The following is a 15,077-nucleotide window of genomic DNA, read 5'->3' as shown; positions in this document are numbered from 1 at the left end:
TCTGATACTGCTATCTTTTAGAAAAATACATCCTACAAAGTGTAAGTTGCAGAGAACAGCTTTACATCACAGCCATTACCAGCTCCTTGAAAATACCCTTACATGAAACACCCAAGGTGACAAGAGAGCTACACAAGCCCCAGCTGCCGTCTCCACACTGGTTATTTCTTTCCATCCTGGCCTGTTTTCTGTGACACCTTCTCTGCAGCTGACTTGAAGAATGGCCCAGAATCAACTCCAAATTTTTTCAATGTTTTACCCCTCGTTTTGTAACAAACCCCAGTCCAGTAACTAGAACGTATGTTCTCCACCCTTACTTTTAACTTCTTGCGTTTCATTTCCCAAAAGTTGCTGCCACCTAACTCAGAGCATTTAACTGCATTTCTGTGGCTTGTTGACCCATTACATCCCTCCCTGATAAAAATCCTCGAGATGGTTTCCATCTCTACAACATCAGCTTTTCCTCTTCTTATCCTGTTTTTTTCCCCTACTTGTCCTCTTCCAGCACACAGTAGCACCATCTTGAGACAAAGCTTAAGACAATAGTCACTGCCATCTCCTTGCTTCATCTTTTTCACTTTACAGTTGATAGTCATATTCAAGTTCTTTCAGAACCTGAGTCAACACCAGCATTTATTGTAAGTGAAGTACACAGCTACACCTCACATTTCCCCCCAAAACTCCTTGTATCATCATCTACCAAGTTCTCACTGACATTGCTCCCTGCTTCCTTCTTCCACGCTGCTTCATCTTCCATTCCATAGGAACTTTCAGCCATCTCAGACTGATACAGAAAGCTTGTCGTAAGGGCTAGACATACTTATGCATATAAGAAAACTTTCAAGATCTTGAGTAACATGAATCACTTCAGCAGGAAAGAAAAGATAACTTTAAAAAAAACAAAGCTACAAAGCCAAAGGGTAATATCAGTACTTGAGAAGCAGGAAGGTAAAGAGTTATTTCATTGTCTTCATAATTAAAGCACAGCCCTCAGCCTGCTACCCAAAACCCTACCTAGTAACAAAAATGGTTCAGCTGCATTCCTAAAGACAGTTTCACTGAGATTCTAGGAAAAGCTCAGCACTCTTTTTGGGAAACACTAAGAAAAATTACCAAGAAAGTAATTAATTTAGTTTTTGAGACAGTGACTTAGTCCCAAGCTTGCAATCCCAATTGCATAAAGACATTTATCTCCCTAAGGCACCCACTATCCACAATGCAGTTGGCATAATTTACTTTCCTCCTCAAATACCAACTGTATTTCTTGGAAAGCCCACACAAACCACTCTGAAACGACACAGATGACATGTAAAAATGAATTTTATTGATGCCCTTGCTGAAGGTTATATTTGCACTGAACATGCTCAGCAGTAAGGCCACTCTCTATGGCATTCATCAGTTGCACTGGAACTTGCAATTCCACAAGCATGATGCCACTCATCCACTGCAAGTATCTGTCACATGCAAACCAGAATGTATGTTATCCTTCGCTTGGGGTCACCTTGTTCTCTTCACAAGCATGAACTGTACGTGTGGGACTCCACAGCCACCTGACAGATGCTGTAGTCACATGTACAGCAGCTTAGGGACAAGTGATGCTACCACAGAGAAAATACATTGGCATCTAGTGGCCAAAGAGCACATTACAGACAATACGGAACAGTGCAGATGCCTCCCATTTCATATTTATGCTGTACAGAGAGATGCAGCACAGATTGGAACGGGCAGATGCAGCAACAGCTCCTGCAGAAGAGATGGTCCCAGTGAAAAATCCAGCGTAGGCTTGAATCCACCTGCACCGCAGCCAACTGGTACAGGAACTGGAATGAGGTAAGACAGCCAGAAACACTACAAAGGTACCAGGACACAATTATCTCAAAGACAGACATCAGTGAGCAGGAGAACAGCAGTATCACCTTCATTTCTAACAGGCAGGCAGAGACAAAAAGAGGTTCCAACAAGTCACTAGGATAGTGATCATAATTTAGCCACAGCTTGTTTCCATCAGAGTGCTACATCTCCACAAAAATTCTCCTGCATCTCTGTCTCTTCCCTGACTCCCCAAAGAAACTAGGAGAATCCCTACCTTCAAATACTGACGAAATAAGAGAAGCAGAATTACATTCAGATGTCACCACCCATCAGTTATAAGATCACACGTGCTACAGTCAGCCCTTCACAGGACACCATGCAAAGATCTGGATGGATTTCCAGTTTATCTCCAGAGATTCAAGATATGTGGTGACCAAGATGGCTTATGAAATATCTAGAAAAAGCATCCACTACTTCCCTTCGTGGCACTATCCCCAATCTCAGGCTCCTTAACTTCGCATCCTGGGTGGGACAATCTACCTTTCCACTTCTTCCAGTCCCTTTTAGGCAAATGGCTATAAGATCTCTCTGCTGGCGAGAACTATATAGCTCTCCACCCTAATGCCCAGTGATGGAGAAGGGCAGATGCCAGATCATCACACTAGAGTTGAAGTTTGTGGAAATGCAACTTTGTATCACTCTACAAAGGAATAAAAGCCAACCAAAATATAAGGAAGAAGAGTTACAAAAGGCAGTAAAACCCTAGAATTTCCTTTAGGACAGCAAAATGAAGGTGATACAAGCTTAGATAGCTGACCCACTAATCCCAAGGGACCTGAACACCTCTCCCATCTGCCACTGTTCCAAATACTTCAGACTGAGCTAGGGATGAGATGGTTCAGGTCAACCTTCTTTTCCCTGCTCCCCAGCATCATAAGCACTGCCTCTCCTGCTCATGCTACTACAGGCAAGGGAGCAACCCTAAACAGATGGATGGGTAAGAGGCTGCATCCAACAGCCAGGGAGAGCAGAAACAGGAAAGTGCTCTTCCTCACTACCAGGATCCTCTAGGTTCGGACTTGGAACTTGCCAGCCTTAGTCATGTATTTTATCCCCTTGAAGGGCTTGTACTTCTCCCCATACATGTCCAAGCGATTCACCTTCAGTCCTAAAGGCAAACAAACACAGCGTAAGACTGACTGCTGCCACAAACAAAGCAGACCAGCCTTCAGGATAAAGGAACAGAAGATCATACTAGAGGTACAGAAAGCATAGGGGAAGTTTTAGCAAGCAGTAAACAGAACGGAGAAAAGCTGAAAACTGCCAATTGTCAGAATTATTCTTTGCAAACACATCCAAACCCTCAAATTCTTTATAGGTCTGTAAGCATGAAATGCAAGGAAATGTAGATAGGCTGTTTCACAGAGCATCAGAGAGCACAAATCCACATATCTGTAGTTAAAGCACATGAGTTTTTTACTTGAAGAACATGTTTCACATAGAATGTACTTCAGAAGGCCTGCAGAGCTACTTCAGCTATGTGCAGAGTGAGCACTGACACAGCAGTGAATATTCAGCTTCTTTACCTGACAGTCACTTACCAGATATAGCCAGCTGCTGAATTTTAAACTGCAGGTTAATGGTGGGGTTTTCATCTGGTTTTGATGTCCCAGCTTGCAGGCTTACACTTCCCTTCAGGCTTGGCAGCTTCTGGGGGTTTATTTTTCCCACATCCCATGACAGCAACTTCAAGGAACAGAAAATGCAGCAGTGAAACAGAAATGCCGTAACACCCTCTAAAGAAGAGGCCCCTTCCAATGACAGCTTTTAATGTTTCTTTATGGAGAAGGTCTTTGTCTTAGAATCTTGCCTTTCATATTGGACAGAGACAGTACAGGTTTAAGAAGCAGCTGCCTTGGACCTTTGTTCTCCCTCTCTCTTTCCACAAGGTTCCTCAAAAGCCTACCATGAATGATATTTCCACTACCTGTGCTACAGGACCCATTTCCTATGTGTAGCAGCAACAAAAATAATGCAGAATTGCCTCCTTTCCAAGTGGCTGAAGCAGTGTTGCTTGAGGCTGTACTGTGGATAAACCATCAAATTTAAAATTTGCAATAAGAAAAAAAAGTGAACTCCTGGGAGGGGGGGGGGGGGGAAGAGGCAGGGCAAGGATCAAACAACAAAACCAGAGCACCCCAAAACAAATCAAAACCCACTAACCAACACAAATCCTCAGTGTTTGCAAAGCACCAGGTCTAACATACAGCACTAGGCACGACAACTAGATAGGCAGTAGTTTGTAAAGCATCCACCAGACTAATGACTCATCATACAATACCAGTTCTTGGATTTTCTGCATACACTAAGCAACCAGAACTACAATCCACTGACACTGAGCTATTTGTTGTGGGGATTAAGACAACTTCTAGTATGCAACTGTGCAAAAAGAGTTCTCGCCCCAAGAAGAGATACTGCCTTCTGAAATGCAATATTCAAGGAAACGTTCATGTAAACACGAACAGCTCAATTTCATTTGGTGAAAGGTAAAAAAGATTAAAAAAAAAAGTATCTAATTTCTCTCTTTCCACTCACCTTTGTAACTGGATCAAAGATATGCGTTCCCTGAGACGGTGTGAGGGTCATATTTAAGACACTTTTTGGCATTTGGCTAGTGACCATCACTCCCTCTACAGTCTTCCCCATAGTCTGCTTCGGCCCCAGTGTGATCTCAAAACGTCCCAGTGAGCTGCTATCACGGAAACTGATGTTGTGTTTAACGTAGACAGGAATTGCCACAAGGCTAGAATGAAGACATGAACAGAAAGTCCTCGTCAACCTCTTGCCTTCATCTTTGCTTTTCCTGATGCAATCTTTTCCTTCTACACTGAAAACATTGGAAACCAGTCTCCTTAATAAAGAAGGAAATCCTACGCTCATTTGTTTGATCTAAGAGCAAAGTCAGAATCCTGTTCTCAAGTCTTAATTACACTTTCTTTATTCAAGCTTGCTGTATCTTAGTTTTCTACCTCTCTACGGGACGGGTAACTACATCCAATGTAACAGAAGACTTCAGCAAAGGACGAGGAATGTTTTTGCATGTCACAACCAAGCTGGCAATTAGTTCCAGGCAATGCAGCACCTGAACTTCATGTTTGTGCATTTGGTTGGGATTTCCCATTCTTTTTCACCTATTTGAGCTATGGCTGACAAAGTCTAACAAAATGCTTTAGCATCTGTAACCCAAATTAGTACTTGGTAAGCTGCTTCTAGAAAGGAGTGCAAACAGTAAACAAGAACTTGTAGTTCTATTAAAAGAGACGTCAAAAAAACAAGATTACCAAACTATCTTGTTTTATTCTAAAAGTTTTTTTATAAACATGGGAAATGAACACCTTGATTACTCCATACTGCCTAATTCTTTCCCTCTCCAATTTGTTAGTCTGCTACTAGTCTCTGAAAAATGCTGGCTGACCAAAAAGAAATGACAGAATCACTGCTCCAAACAAGGAGAAAACGCGTTTTAAAAAAAGGAGAGCCACAAGTTATCATGCGCCTCTACTTCATTTGACACAACGAGCTATCTGAGCTTTAAAAGCAGTTCCTCCCACCACCCTGCCCCCCAGCCAGGAAGACAGAAATTTTGTAATTCACAGCACTACATTCATCACCTACTTCTGAGCACTGACATGGTAGGAGAGCAAGCGAAAATTTCCATCAGGTGGAATGAAGGAAAGTATTCTCTCTGACTCCCAGCGCTTAAAACGCACACATGGATGAAAGCTGACATCATCCAACAACCGAGGGTTCTGAAATAAAAGAAAATCATAAGGTTAGTGAAGACAGTTTTACTGAAAATAACCTCCTGTTCTTCTCAATCTTCTATCCATGAAGGGCCAACCATTTGATGTACTCTGCCCACCTGAAGGCATCTACATTCAGACACGTTAAGCTGTTTGATGCAGTTACATCTGTGCAATATTAGTGCTCAACAACCTACATCCTATTTTAGAAAACTTAGTCATGTCAAATAATTACAGTGATGCATACTCATAAAAAAGCTGTCCCTTTAGGATATCTGCCTAAAGCACCACTGTATCTCAAACTTAGTCACAGCACACACTAAGAGTACTTTCGACAAAGAATCTGAAAATAAAACACTTAGGCTTAAAGTTGCTGAAGTTCACTGTGAGTTTCCATCGTCAGTTCTTTCCCTTTTTGTTTGGCGTACCCAAGTTCTAATCTACTGGAATCTATCAGTGCAGGACTGAGATCCTAGTAGCAGGGCTGGGAACCCCTTTTCAAAATACTTCAGTAAAGATACATCCTTGAACTTTACCATAAAGGAGAGGGTAAGGTCTGGCATCCCAGTCAGCTTGACACAAGCATCAATCACCCCTTGAATTTCAGCAGTAATTGTGGAACCTGCAACAATAAAGCAAACGTGGGAGGTGATGTGAACCAGATCAAAGAAATCACAATGTGTAAAAACTATCAATGAAGAGGAAGGAAATTTATTATCTTTATGAAATGTCATGGATCATTACGTTGCACATTCAACATTTTTCTCATTCCCAACGACTTCTAAAGAAGATGCATACAAATAAGAACCACTGAAACCAGCAATGTCCATTTAATGACTAATGACAATAACTCCCAATTCTAAGAAGACTAAGATGCACAAAAACTAAGGAGACAGCGCTATGCACAATTTTTACTCACCTTCTCTTTTCCCCATATAGAACTGCTTACAAGACCTCAGGAATAAGGACAAGTGAAAACCTTGGTACCTCTCTAAAATTCTTGACTGAATAACACCTACAAGTTGGCAACATTTCAGAGTAAGAGTAGGAACAGCACTTCCCACATTTAGATGAGGGAGCTCCTCTTTGAAAACCCAAATCTCTCTCCAGGCACTATCACAACAAGTTACCCTTGTCTTAACCAGAAGCAACTTCCATACCCGATTTGTCAATGATTGCATCTATCTCCTCAATCACATCAAAATACGCCTCATTGTTGGTATATTTTACACCAGTACGTCTCCAAGGCACCACTGATAGCTGCCCAGTAGGAAGCTGGTCACCCACATTAGTGCTTCCTGAAAAAAAGAAAGGCAATAACAACAATCACAGAAGTTAGACAATGCTCCAAAACAAGTCCTTGGCCTCAAGTAACTTAACTGTAATTAATTCCTGAGAACCTCTGTCTTTTTGTAGGAGAGCAATTAGTCTTCCAGACTCACTGTTTGTATTCTACAATATACATCTCATATCCAACTCTAAAACAAACTACAACAAGGATGGGGACGTCTAAATAAAAAGCAAAACAAAAAGAAAAGCCACCCCAACAAAAAACCTACACCAAACTAACTCATCCAGGAAGGCATGTCATGGCTGTAACTAGAAATGTAATCTGTCTCAGTAAAAAAAAAAAAAAAAAAAAAAAAAAAGTGCAGCTAGTGCTGGAACTGGAAGGAACCTCAAAGCAAAGCACTAACACAGGACTTCCTAAGATACAGCTATGCTGGGGTTTAGAATGGTAAGGGACAACAAATTTTCTTCGCCCATGTCCTAATTTACTCATGCAGCAATATTGCCACACAGCCTCCCCAGTTTATCTACTTTTTGTTTCCCTGTACCTGTGATGGTGTTGACAACTGTTCGCAGGATAGTGGGAGGTTTTATCAGTTCCTTAAGAATATTAGACTCTGTTGCCAATGGAAAGCCATTGTCCAGCATCTCCTCCAGCACCTCATAAACCACCACAACATTGTCCTTGATCATCACCTCTGAACAGACACCAAAATAATCCTGTGCAAAAGAAATCGTTACTTGACAATCTCTGAAAGAAAGCCTTAGTGATCATTCAGTTCAGTGTCCTCCCACAGAGAAGTAAATCCAGCATCTTCTTGGAGAAGGTGAAACAACGCTGTAACTCCGTATATTAGTACAAGCACAGCAGACAGACTGACCACTCCCACAGACATGTACAACTCTGAGCATACCTGTGCTGCTGCCCCAGCAAGCTGGCAAGTGACCGCATCATCATATGCTCTTCCTTCCTCTCTATATAAGAGGATTCCCTTTGACAGCTAAAGGATTTTTTAATCAGCACTTGAAAGTGGCTCAATCACAACCAATTAAGCAGCAATATTAACAAGAAAAACTTATTTCCTGCAGCCACTACTGACTTGCATGCAGTGGCGCCTTTCATTAGACTCCAGTATTATACATCCTTCCTCAGCTGCCGTAGCCTTTACCTACAGGACTCTCAGTATTTTAACTGTGCAGTACAGCTGTTTAAGGAATTCAACCTCTCCTCCTCAAAGCTCTTCATTTACTTTTGTTATAATGCTTCCATACACATAGGCAATAATACAATCACTAACTTCAATTCCACAAATACTTCTTTAGAATTTATTTTTATGTGGAATATAGGGGAAGCACAGCTTCAAACTCTCTGCAAATTCTGCCTAAGTCCATGTTTGTTTTAGAGGAGAACATTTCCGAAGTCCGTCTAACACACTACCTGTGTTTTTTCATTCTGATACCGTTTGGGATGTACAGACGGCTTACACACCCTAGGATGTATTAGACTAACAGCAGAAGTCCGGTATTCTGAAAAGTCTGAAAAACAATTCTATCCATGTAACAAAACCCTCCTTCCTCATAATTTAAGAGGTGGATAAACAGAACCTTAGAACGTGATTCATAAAAGATCCACAGACCAGTTTATTCCCCAGCTTCATTCCTCTACTGTTTCTTCAGCTCCTACTCCAAAGCAATAATTAGCAATATTAGAGTTTGCAGTAAAAACATGCCAAGTCAAATTGTAAATCTGTAACACAATGTAGGTATAGAAAATGAAGTGGAGATCTTTCAAGATTCAGCATGTGTTATAGGAAGCAGTCCCAACAATTCAGCAATTTTTAAAATTGAACATTTAATTTACTCATAGTTTTGTTCCATGGGGACTTCATACATCTTTCTGGAGAGCGCACGCATGCACACACAAACCAGAGCTTCTAGTTACTTACAGCAATTAAAGAGATCAGGCATTCAGCACAAAGCATAAGCATATATAAACTGTGACACTAGAGAATTCCTAGTCCTGCACCACAAGCATTGCTTCTTTTTCAGATGTATCAGATTTCAACACAAGGCCAAGCCACTGAAGACGCGTTCACACCTCATTCCCTCACAAAAAACAAGACCTAAGTGACTGCCATAGTACATTTTTGGCCTGAACAGCCAATCCACTCCCTGAACTCAGTGAAACACAACTCAGGCTAAGCTCACGTTCTGATTGGCACCTGGAAGCAAAAGCTCACATGATATTCCTCTGACCAAGCAGCCGCATTTCCTGTATTCTGGTAGGATGCTGGTCACAAGACATTTCAAATCCAGACTATACAACCCTACTGTTGACAGGCAGAAGATAGACACCTCCACTGTTTCCCTGAACTGACTGGCGGTCGTGTCTGCCCCAGCACGGAGTGAATATGGCTGCTCTGGGGCAACTCCTGGGACTCGTTTCTTTAGGAAGCGAATATGCTTCCGAGAAATACTGCTAGATGTAAGCACATAGGTAGGCTGTCACTTATTGACTAGAGCACATGGCTACAAGTCGCACAAACTCCAGCTTGGTCTTAGTTCACAGTTCCTAGAAGCGACAAGGCTGCACAACAGAAATATAAGTCTTGACTGCTGACAGGTTCTTCCTGTGAGCATAGGCTGATCTTGAATCCGTCGTCACCAGAGGCAGTGCACCCCTAACCACCGCCAGCCCTCGAGACCCACTCTAGGTCCTCGCAGCTGCAGGAAGAGCACCAAGAGACCGGAAAAAGAGAAAAGTAATTGCTGCTAACTCGAAGGGCTCCCTTTCCTCCCCTCGCCCCGCTCTCCGTCCCAACGCGGCAGCCGCCTGGGAGTCTCCCTGCTCCGGCCTCCGCGGCGCGCACCCAACGACCCTACAGCTACAGCGGCGCCGCGCAGCCCCGCCCCGCCGGCACCCCCCGGTCGGCCGCGACAGCCCCACCTGGAAGGTATCGACGACGCGGTGCAGGAACTCGATGACGAAGAGAGGCGGCACCTCACTCTGGATAACGGCCACGAAGAAAATCTTGTGGCGGTAGACGCTGAGGAGGTAGTGGTGCGGCGTGGGGATCACCGGCGGCACGTTCTCCGCCTCCGAGGCCCTCTCCTGCGCCTCGAAGAAGTAGTCACAGACGGAGCGGCTGACAACGCTCTTCCAGTGCTTCTCCAGGAAGATGTCCCCCGAGGCGTTGATCAGGAACAAGCTGTGGATCATGACTGCGGCGGGCAAGCCCCAGGACGGAGCCGCAGCAAGGCCTACGCTGCGCGGCTATCGCCCTCCCCTCCGCGCCCGCACTGCCGTACAGGCCCCCGCGCTCTTGCTGCCACAAGCCCCACCCCCCCGGCGCAAGGGTTGGCCGCGCCAAAAACGCCCCCCTAACCTCTCCGGGCAGTGTTCGTGAGCACTCTGATTGGGTGACCTACTAACAACCGCGCCCGATAGGCCGAGGAGAGGCGTGCGGCTGATGACGCAAGGAACAGCACGCTACGCTCAGCTCCGATTGGGACAGCAGCCTGCCGGGGCTCCAGACAAGTTCGGGAGCGCGCCCAGCAACGCCCCGCAGGCCGAGGCCCCCGAAAGAGGCGGGCCGCCCCAGAGCGCGCGCAGCGAGCCTCGCCCGCCGCTCCCAGTCGGCAGGGGGCGCGCCGCCTTCGCGCCGGCGGCCCCTCGCCCGCAGAGCGCCGCTGCTCGGGAGGGCCGAGGGCGGGGGCTCCTCGGGCGAGCGGCTCGCCCAGGCCTTCCCGGTGGGGTGGGGGCTGGTGCTGGCAGAGACTGCCGCCTTGGAAACGGTGTTGCTTCCCATTTTTTTTTAAAGGCACGGTTTTTTAGGGTAGGCATCTCAGTATAGTCCATAAAATGTGTTGAGTAACACAGTTTGTACACCGAGGAGCAGTTAGTCGAATGTTTTCCACTGTATTATTTTGCTGGTTTGTTCACCACAGAGTAGTAACGCTACTAAAAACACAATCCGTCTGGCATGAAAATGACAATTGTTGTGCAAAATGCATCTAAACTCTAGGCCAAGCGATTCCTTTGCATAATTGGAACAGGTCGTATAGCAGATCTCTGGACTTCTGAGTCAGGCAGATGCCATTACGAATAACTTTCCAATTTTACTACTCTGCTGGGGACAAACATAAACACAAGAACAATTAAAAAGTCATTTCTGTCCCATTAAGTAAGCTAAGCATCCAGCCTTTACTACGTGGAAAGGAAGATAACTGACTGCTGCATAAACACGGAAAGTCTTGGGTCTGAGTCTTTACACCTGACCACGCTTCAAAATGGTGGGCAACTCTTTCAAGCAGCAATATCACCAAGTCTGGAAGATGAGTAAGCTGAATGGATGGATTATGTCAGAATGCAAAAAACTGCACAGTTCAGAGTTTATATTAATCTTGTTTTCTATTGATATGTTGTAGCTGGTTTTCCCCCCAAATGGGGCAGAGGTCAGTTTATTCACTCTGACATCACCTTTTAATACTGCCGTATGCACACATCCTTATTTGAAGTGTTAGATAATTCAACATGCACTAAATGAGCTTTTCACTATAGCAGAAAATAATGAAAAAGAAATGACCTATATATTAATTTCTCTTTTACTGTCAAATGCATTTTTTAAACATCAAATAATGCTTTTTAAATGTCTAATTCAAATTACTGTAATGAATGACATCTGAGAGCAACAAAGGGGTAATAATTTGTCATTTAATTACAGCACTTCTCAATTTAAAATAATTATTTATGACTTTAATATAATCACTTTACTTTCAACACAAAGGTATTCTAAGGATTGTAGTATTGGTCCACGAGGCTCTTTGAGACTGTATTACTTGCAGTCACACAGGTATCACAGACAGAAAGCAGCAGCAGCACACAGTTAAATTGACCAACAACTTACAGCCTTTATAAATTCAGTTCTCCAAGAAACTCAAACCTTTCTCTTTTTAACCTGGACCTTAAAATCAACAGTCATGCGATATGTCTTTTCAATACAGGCATTTTTTTGTCTCATAAAATGCAATTCAGTTTTGACTGTATTATACATTGTTTAAAAACTGCCATTTCCCTCTGACTGCTTACACCCATCATCAAAATTGTTAGTACTTTACTCAGTTCATGAAGTTGTCACATCTGTATTTTTCCTACTGTTACTTCAGTTTCTTTAGCCATCATGAACGCTGGTGCCAACACAAGAGCAACCATAGGGTAATAACTATTTCTGCACACCAAAGGAAAAGTTTGTTGAGGGAAAAGGGGAAATAGCTTTCTGCTTTAATATCAGACAGGATTGTTAAAGTGTCTGGATGGCACCTGCAGAGAACAATTTGCGGTTACACTGTTTACTGCTGCAGAAATGCTGCCTGGCTGCTTCCAAACTGTTAGCACAAAGATCATGTTTTGTTCTGAAAGTCAGTCTCCACAGTGGCTCGGGAGCTTATATAAACTGGAACCTAAAAGGAGAACATGGCAGAAGATGCTGCCACAACAGAATTTCATTTTGCTGGTTAATTTATGAACAGCCTGAAAACTGTTCATAGAAGGGTACTGTACTTCAGTTACAGTACGTGAACCCCCACAAAAACCTAAGCACAGTCAAAGAGCAGTGCTACAAAATGGTGTTGCCAAACCATGCACTGTCTTTATGATAGAACAACTCCTTACCATCTGTAGTTTGCCATATGCAGGAATTCTGATGATTTAACTGTTAGCCTGTGCTGTGAAAATAAAAAAGAGCATAGAAGAAAACAGGCCATTTTTAAATTTATAATAGTCAACAAAACCAATTAATTTTGCAAAGATGCTAATAATAACCTCCTGCCAATTTTGAAATGGAATAGAGCGTACATACTGATACACTCTGGTGCAGGAATACAACTGAGTTTCACTGTTATGTACTGAATCCTCTCAGTCTTGCTTTACTTTCTTATCTGGAAAGTACATTTTTATCTCCATTAGCTTTTCTAATAGAAAAGCCTTGTAATTTAAGGCACTGCTTCAAAGCCATGCAGCATAGAACCACCCAAATTTTGAAGACTCAGGAAGAGATGGGAGAAGAGATTAATTTGCAGGGATAATCCAGGTCTGGCAAGAAAAGGCCAGACCTCTATCGTCTACGTGGCAGAAACAGAACTAATTGTACAGTACCTTGTACAATAGCATCTCTAACTCCATTGCCTTCAACTAGTAACTAACTCACTGAGAACACTCAATGCACTGAAAAACCTATTCTGTTAAAACATCAAAAGAATTCCTCTTGCTCAAAAGAGAAGTTTCTCACCTCAAGACACTAAACAAAGCCATTCAGAAAAGACGACAAGTTTGCTTTATCAACTGTCTCCACAACGCTTCTTAAGATTTTTTTTTTTTTTTCTAAAAAAGGAAGCTCACATGAAACTTGACACAACAGTTGTCCTTTAAGGCAATGGTGAAAAACGCCTACTTCAAAATGTGTACACACGACCGGTAAACTGAGCCAGGGGTTAGAAAAGGTAAGAGAATTGCGCGCAGCACACAGCCATTCAGGATGGACAACAAAATGAGATTCTTTTCATCATATATAACCTAGAAAAGAATGCCGTAAAATGAGAATTTGCTCTTTGCTCCATTCTGTCAACTTTGAGCACACCCTAGTCCAACGTCATACCTCCGCATAGAGGAGGAGAACCGTGCTGTTCCACAAACTAGCCGAGGGCGGACCTCAGTTCTGGGACCGACCCCTTTCGCTTCCAGCGACAGCCAGCCGCCCCTGCGGAGCCAAGACCACGGTACCTAGACAGCTCCGGGCCACTTCCGTGTAGAGCAGCGTTTTTTAACTCCACAAACGTATCAAAGGTATCAGAAAGCGACACAAATTACCTCGCAAAGGTGCCCAGGGACAGAGCAGTCTTGAACGTGCGCAGCTGGCATAGGAATGGTATCGTTACCTCGGAGTTCTACGTCACTTCGGCACCTTTAAGCCAGAAAAACCAAGAGTCACGGTTCCAAGCGCAAGCTTCACGAAGCCTAGAGATGGCTTTCCTCCCTTACGGTTAGAGCCGTCGACTACCAGAGCACGGCCGCTAGCCCCGGCCCTCCCGCCCAGCTCCCGGCGGCGGGACCAGCCGGCAGCCTACCTCCGGCCGCGGTTGGGGGAGCGGAGGCCTCCCCGCCGCCGCGGCGGGACCGCCCGCGCCTCCCGCCCAAGCGCTGCCTCCAGCCAGCCTTCGCCGCGCGCCGCCGCCATCCCGCCCCAGCCCCGCGCGCTCTACCCACATGGCGCCGCAGGCCGCCCGCAACAGCCGGCCCCGCGGCGGCGACCTGGCCGCTCCCGCCACCCTAGGAGCGGCCCCGCCTCTCACCGCCGCGCGCGCCCACCAAGGGCCCGGTCTATGGCAGCCTCCGTACCCGCGGCTCTTCCCGGCGGCGGCCGCTCCCGCCCCGCTGTTCTCCGCGCGCGCCCCCGCCCGCCGCGGGCTGTTCCCCTCCCACGCCCCCTCCCCCCGCCGCAGAGCTCCGGACCCAAGATGGCCGCCGTGTCAGTTTCGGGCTTCGCCGCCGTCCGGCCTTTGCTTCTCGGTTCCCGTCTCTCGCAGGCTTCGGTAAGCAGTGCTGGCGGGACCGCCCCGGCTCGGGTGCCGGGTGCTGGGGAGCTCGGGGACAGGCGGCCGGCGAGCTGCGTGGTCTGGGGAAGGGGAAGGCCCGCTGGGCGCTCCAGGCTCGCGGCCTGTTCCGGCCCCGCCGCCGCTCTGCGCCAGGCCCGGGGCCGGCCGCCCGCTCCCCTAGGGCCCGCTGGGCCTACACCCTGGGGAGGCGGCGGTCGCGGCACAGCGCGGATGAGCCGGGTGGTGCCGGCCGGGGGGTCGCGGGCCGCGCTCCGCTCTGTCTCTGGCGCGAGAGAGCGCGGCTGAGGCGGGCGCGGGCGCGGGCCCGGCCGAACCGGTGCGAGGAGCTAGGCTGCACTGCTCGTCTCCGGCGGGATGAAGGGCGGTGAGGGGCCCGGCTGGTCGTCGGGGCTGCGGCCTGCGCGCTGTTTTTCGCGATTCCGCCGGTGCGAGCCTCTCGGCTGAGGCAGCGTGCCCCTTGGGGCGCCGTGTGCGGGGCCTGTCCGGGGTGGGGAGGGGACGGGCGGTAGCAGGTGCAGGGGCCGTTTGTCGCGCAGATAGGGAGCGAGTGAGCGACCTGGC

General features: G+C 46.1%; 1 protein-coding gene across 4 annotated transcripts; it reads right to left on the bottom strand.

The window, feature by feature from the left end:
- Positions 1 to 1,302: 1,302 nt before the first annotated feature.
- On the bottom strand, positions 1,303 to 14,529 carry AP3M2 (adaptor related protein complex 3 subunit mu 2). Of its 4 annotated transcripts, XM_086477038.1 has the most exons (9): positions 14,413 to 14,529; positions 13,771 to 13,864; positions 7,454 to 7,625; positions 6,776 to 6,913; positions 6,152 to 6,237; positions 5,488 to 5,621; positions 4,408 to 4,615; positions 3,414 to 3,558; positions 1,303 to 2,980 (listed from the first exon to the last, which is right to left on the bottom strand). In XM_086477038.1, exons 2-9 carry the CDS (start codon positions 13,819 to 13,821, stop codon positions 2,880 to 2,882), a joined length of 1,035 nt encoding a protein of 344 aa, XP_086333164.1. In that variant the 5' UTR covers positions 13,822 to 13,864; positions 14,413 to 14,529; the 3' UTR covers positions 1,303 to 2,879. The 4 variants fall into 4 exon arrangements, with proteins under 4 accessions (XP_086333164.1, XP_086333163.1, XP_086333161.1 ...); XM_086477037.1 differs by lacking the exon at positions 14,413 to 14,529 and having other exon boundaries at positions 13,771 to 13,985; XM_086477035.1 differs by lacking the exons at positions 13,771 to 13,864; positions 14,413 to 14,529 and adding an exon at positions 9,853 to 10,180.
- Between the last annotated feature and the right edge of the window lie 548 nt (positions 14,530 to 15,077).

The sequence above is a fragment of the Leptosomus discolor genome, chromosome 23 (genome assembly GCF_034619465.1).
Source record: "Leptosomus discolor isolate bLepDis1 chromosome 23, bLepDis1.hap2, whole genome shotgun sequence".
NCBI lineage: Eukaryota > Metazoa > Chordata > Aves > Leptosomiformes > Leptosomidae > Leptosomus > Leptosomus discolor.
This window is presented reverse-complemented; position numbering and strand designations above follow the sequence as displayed.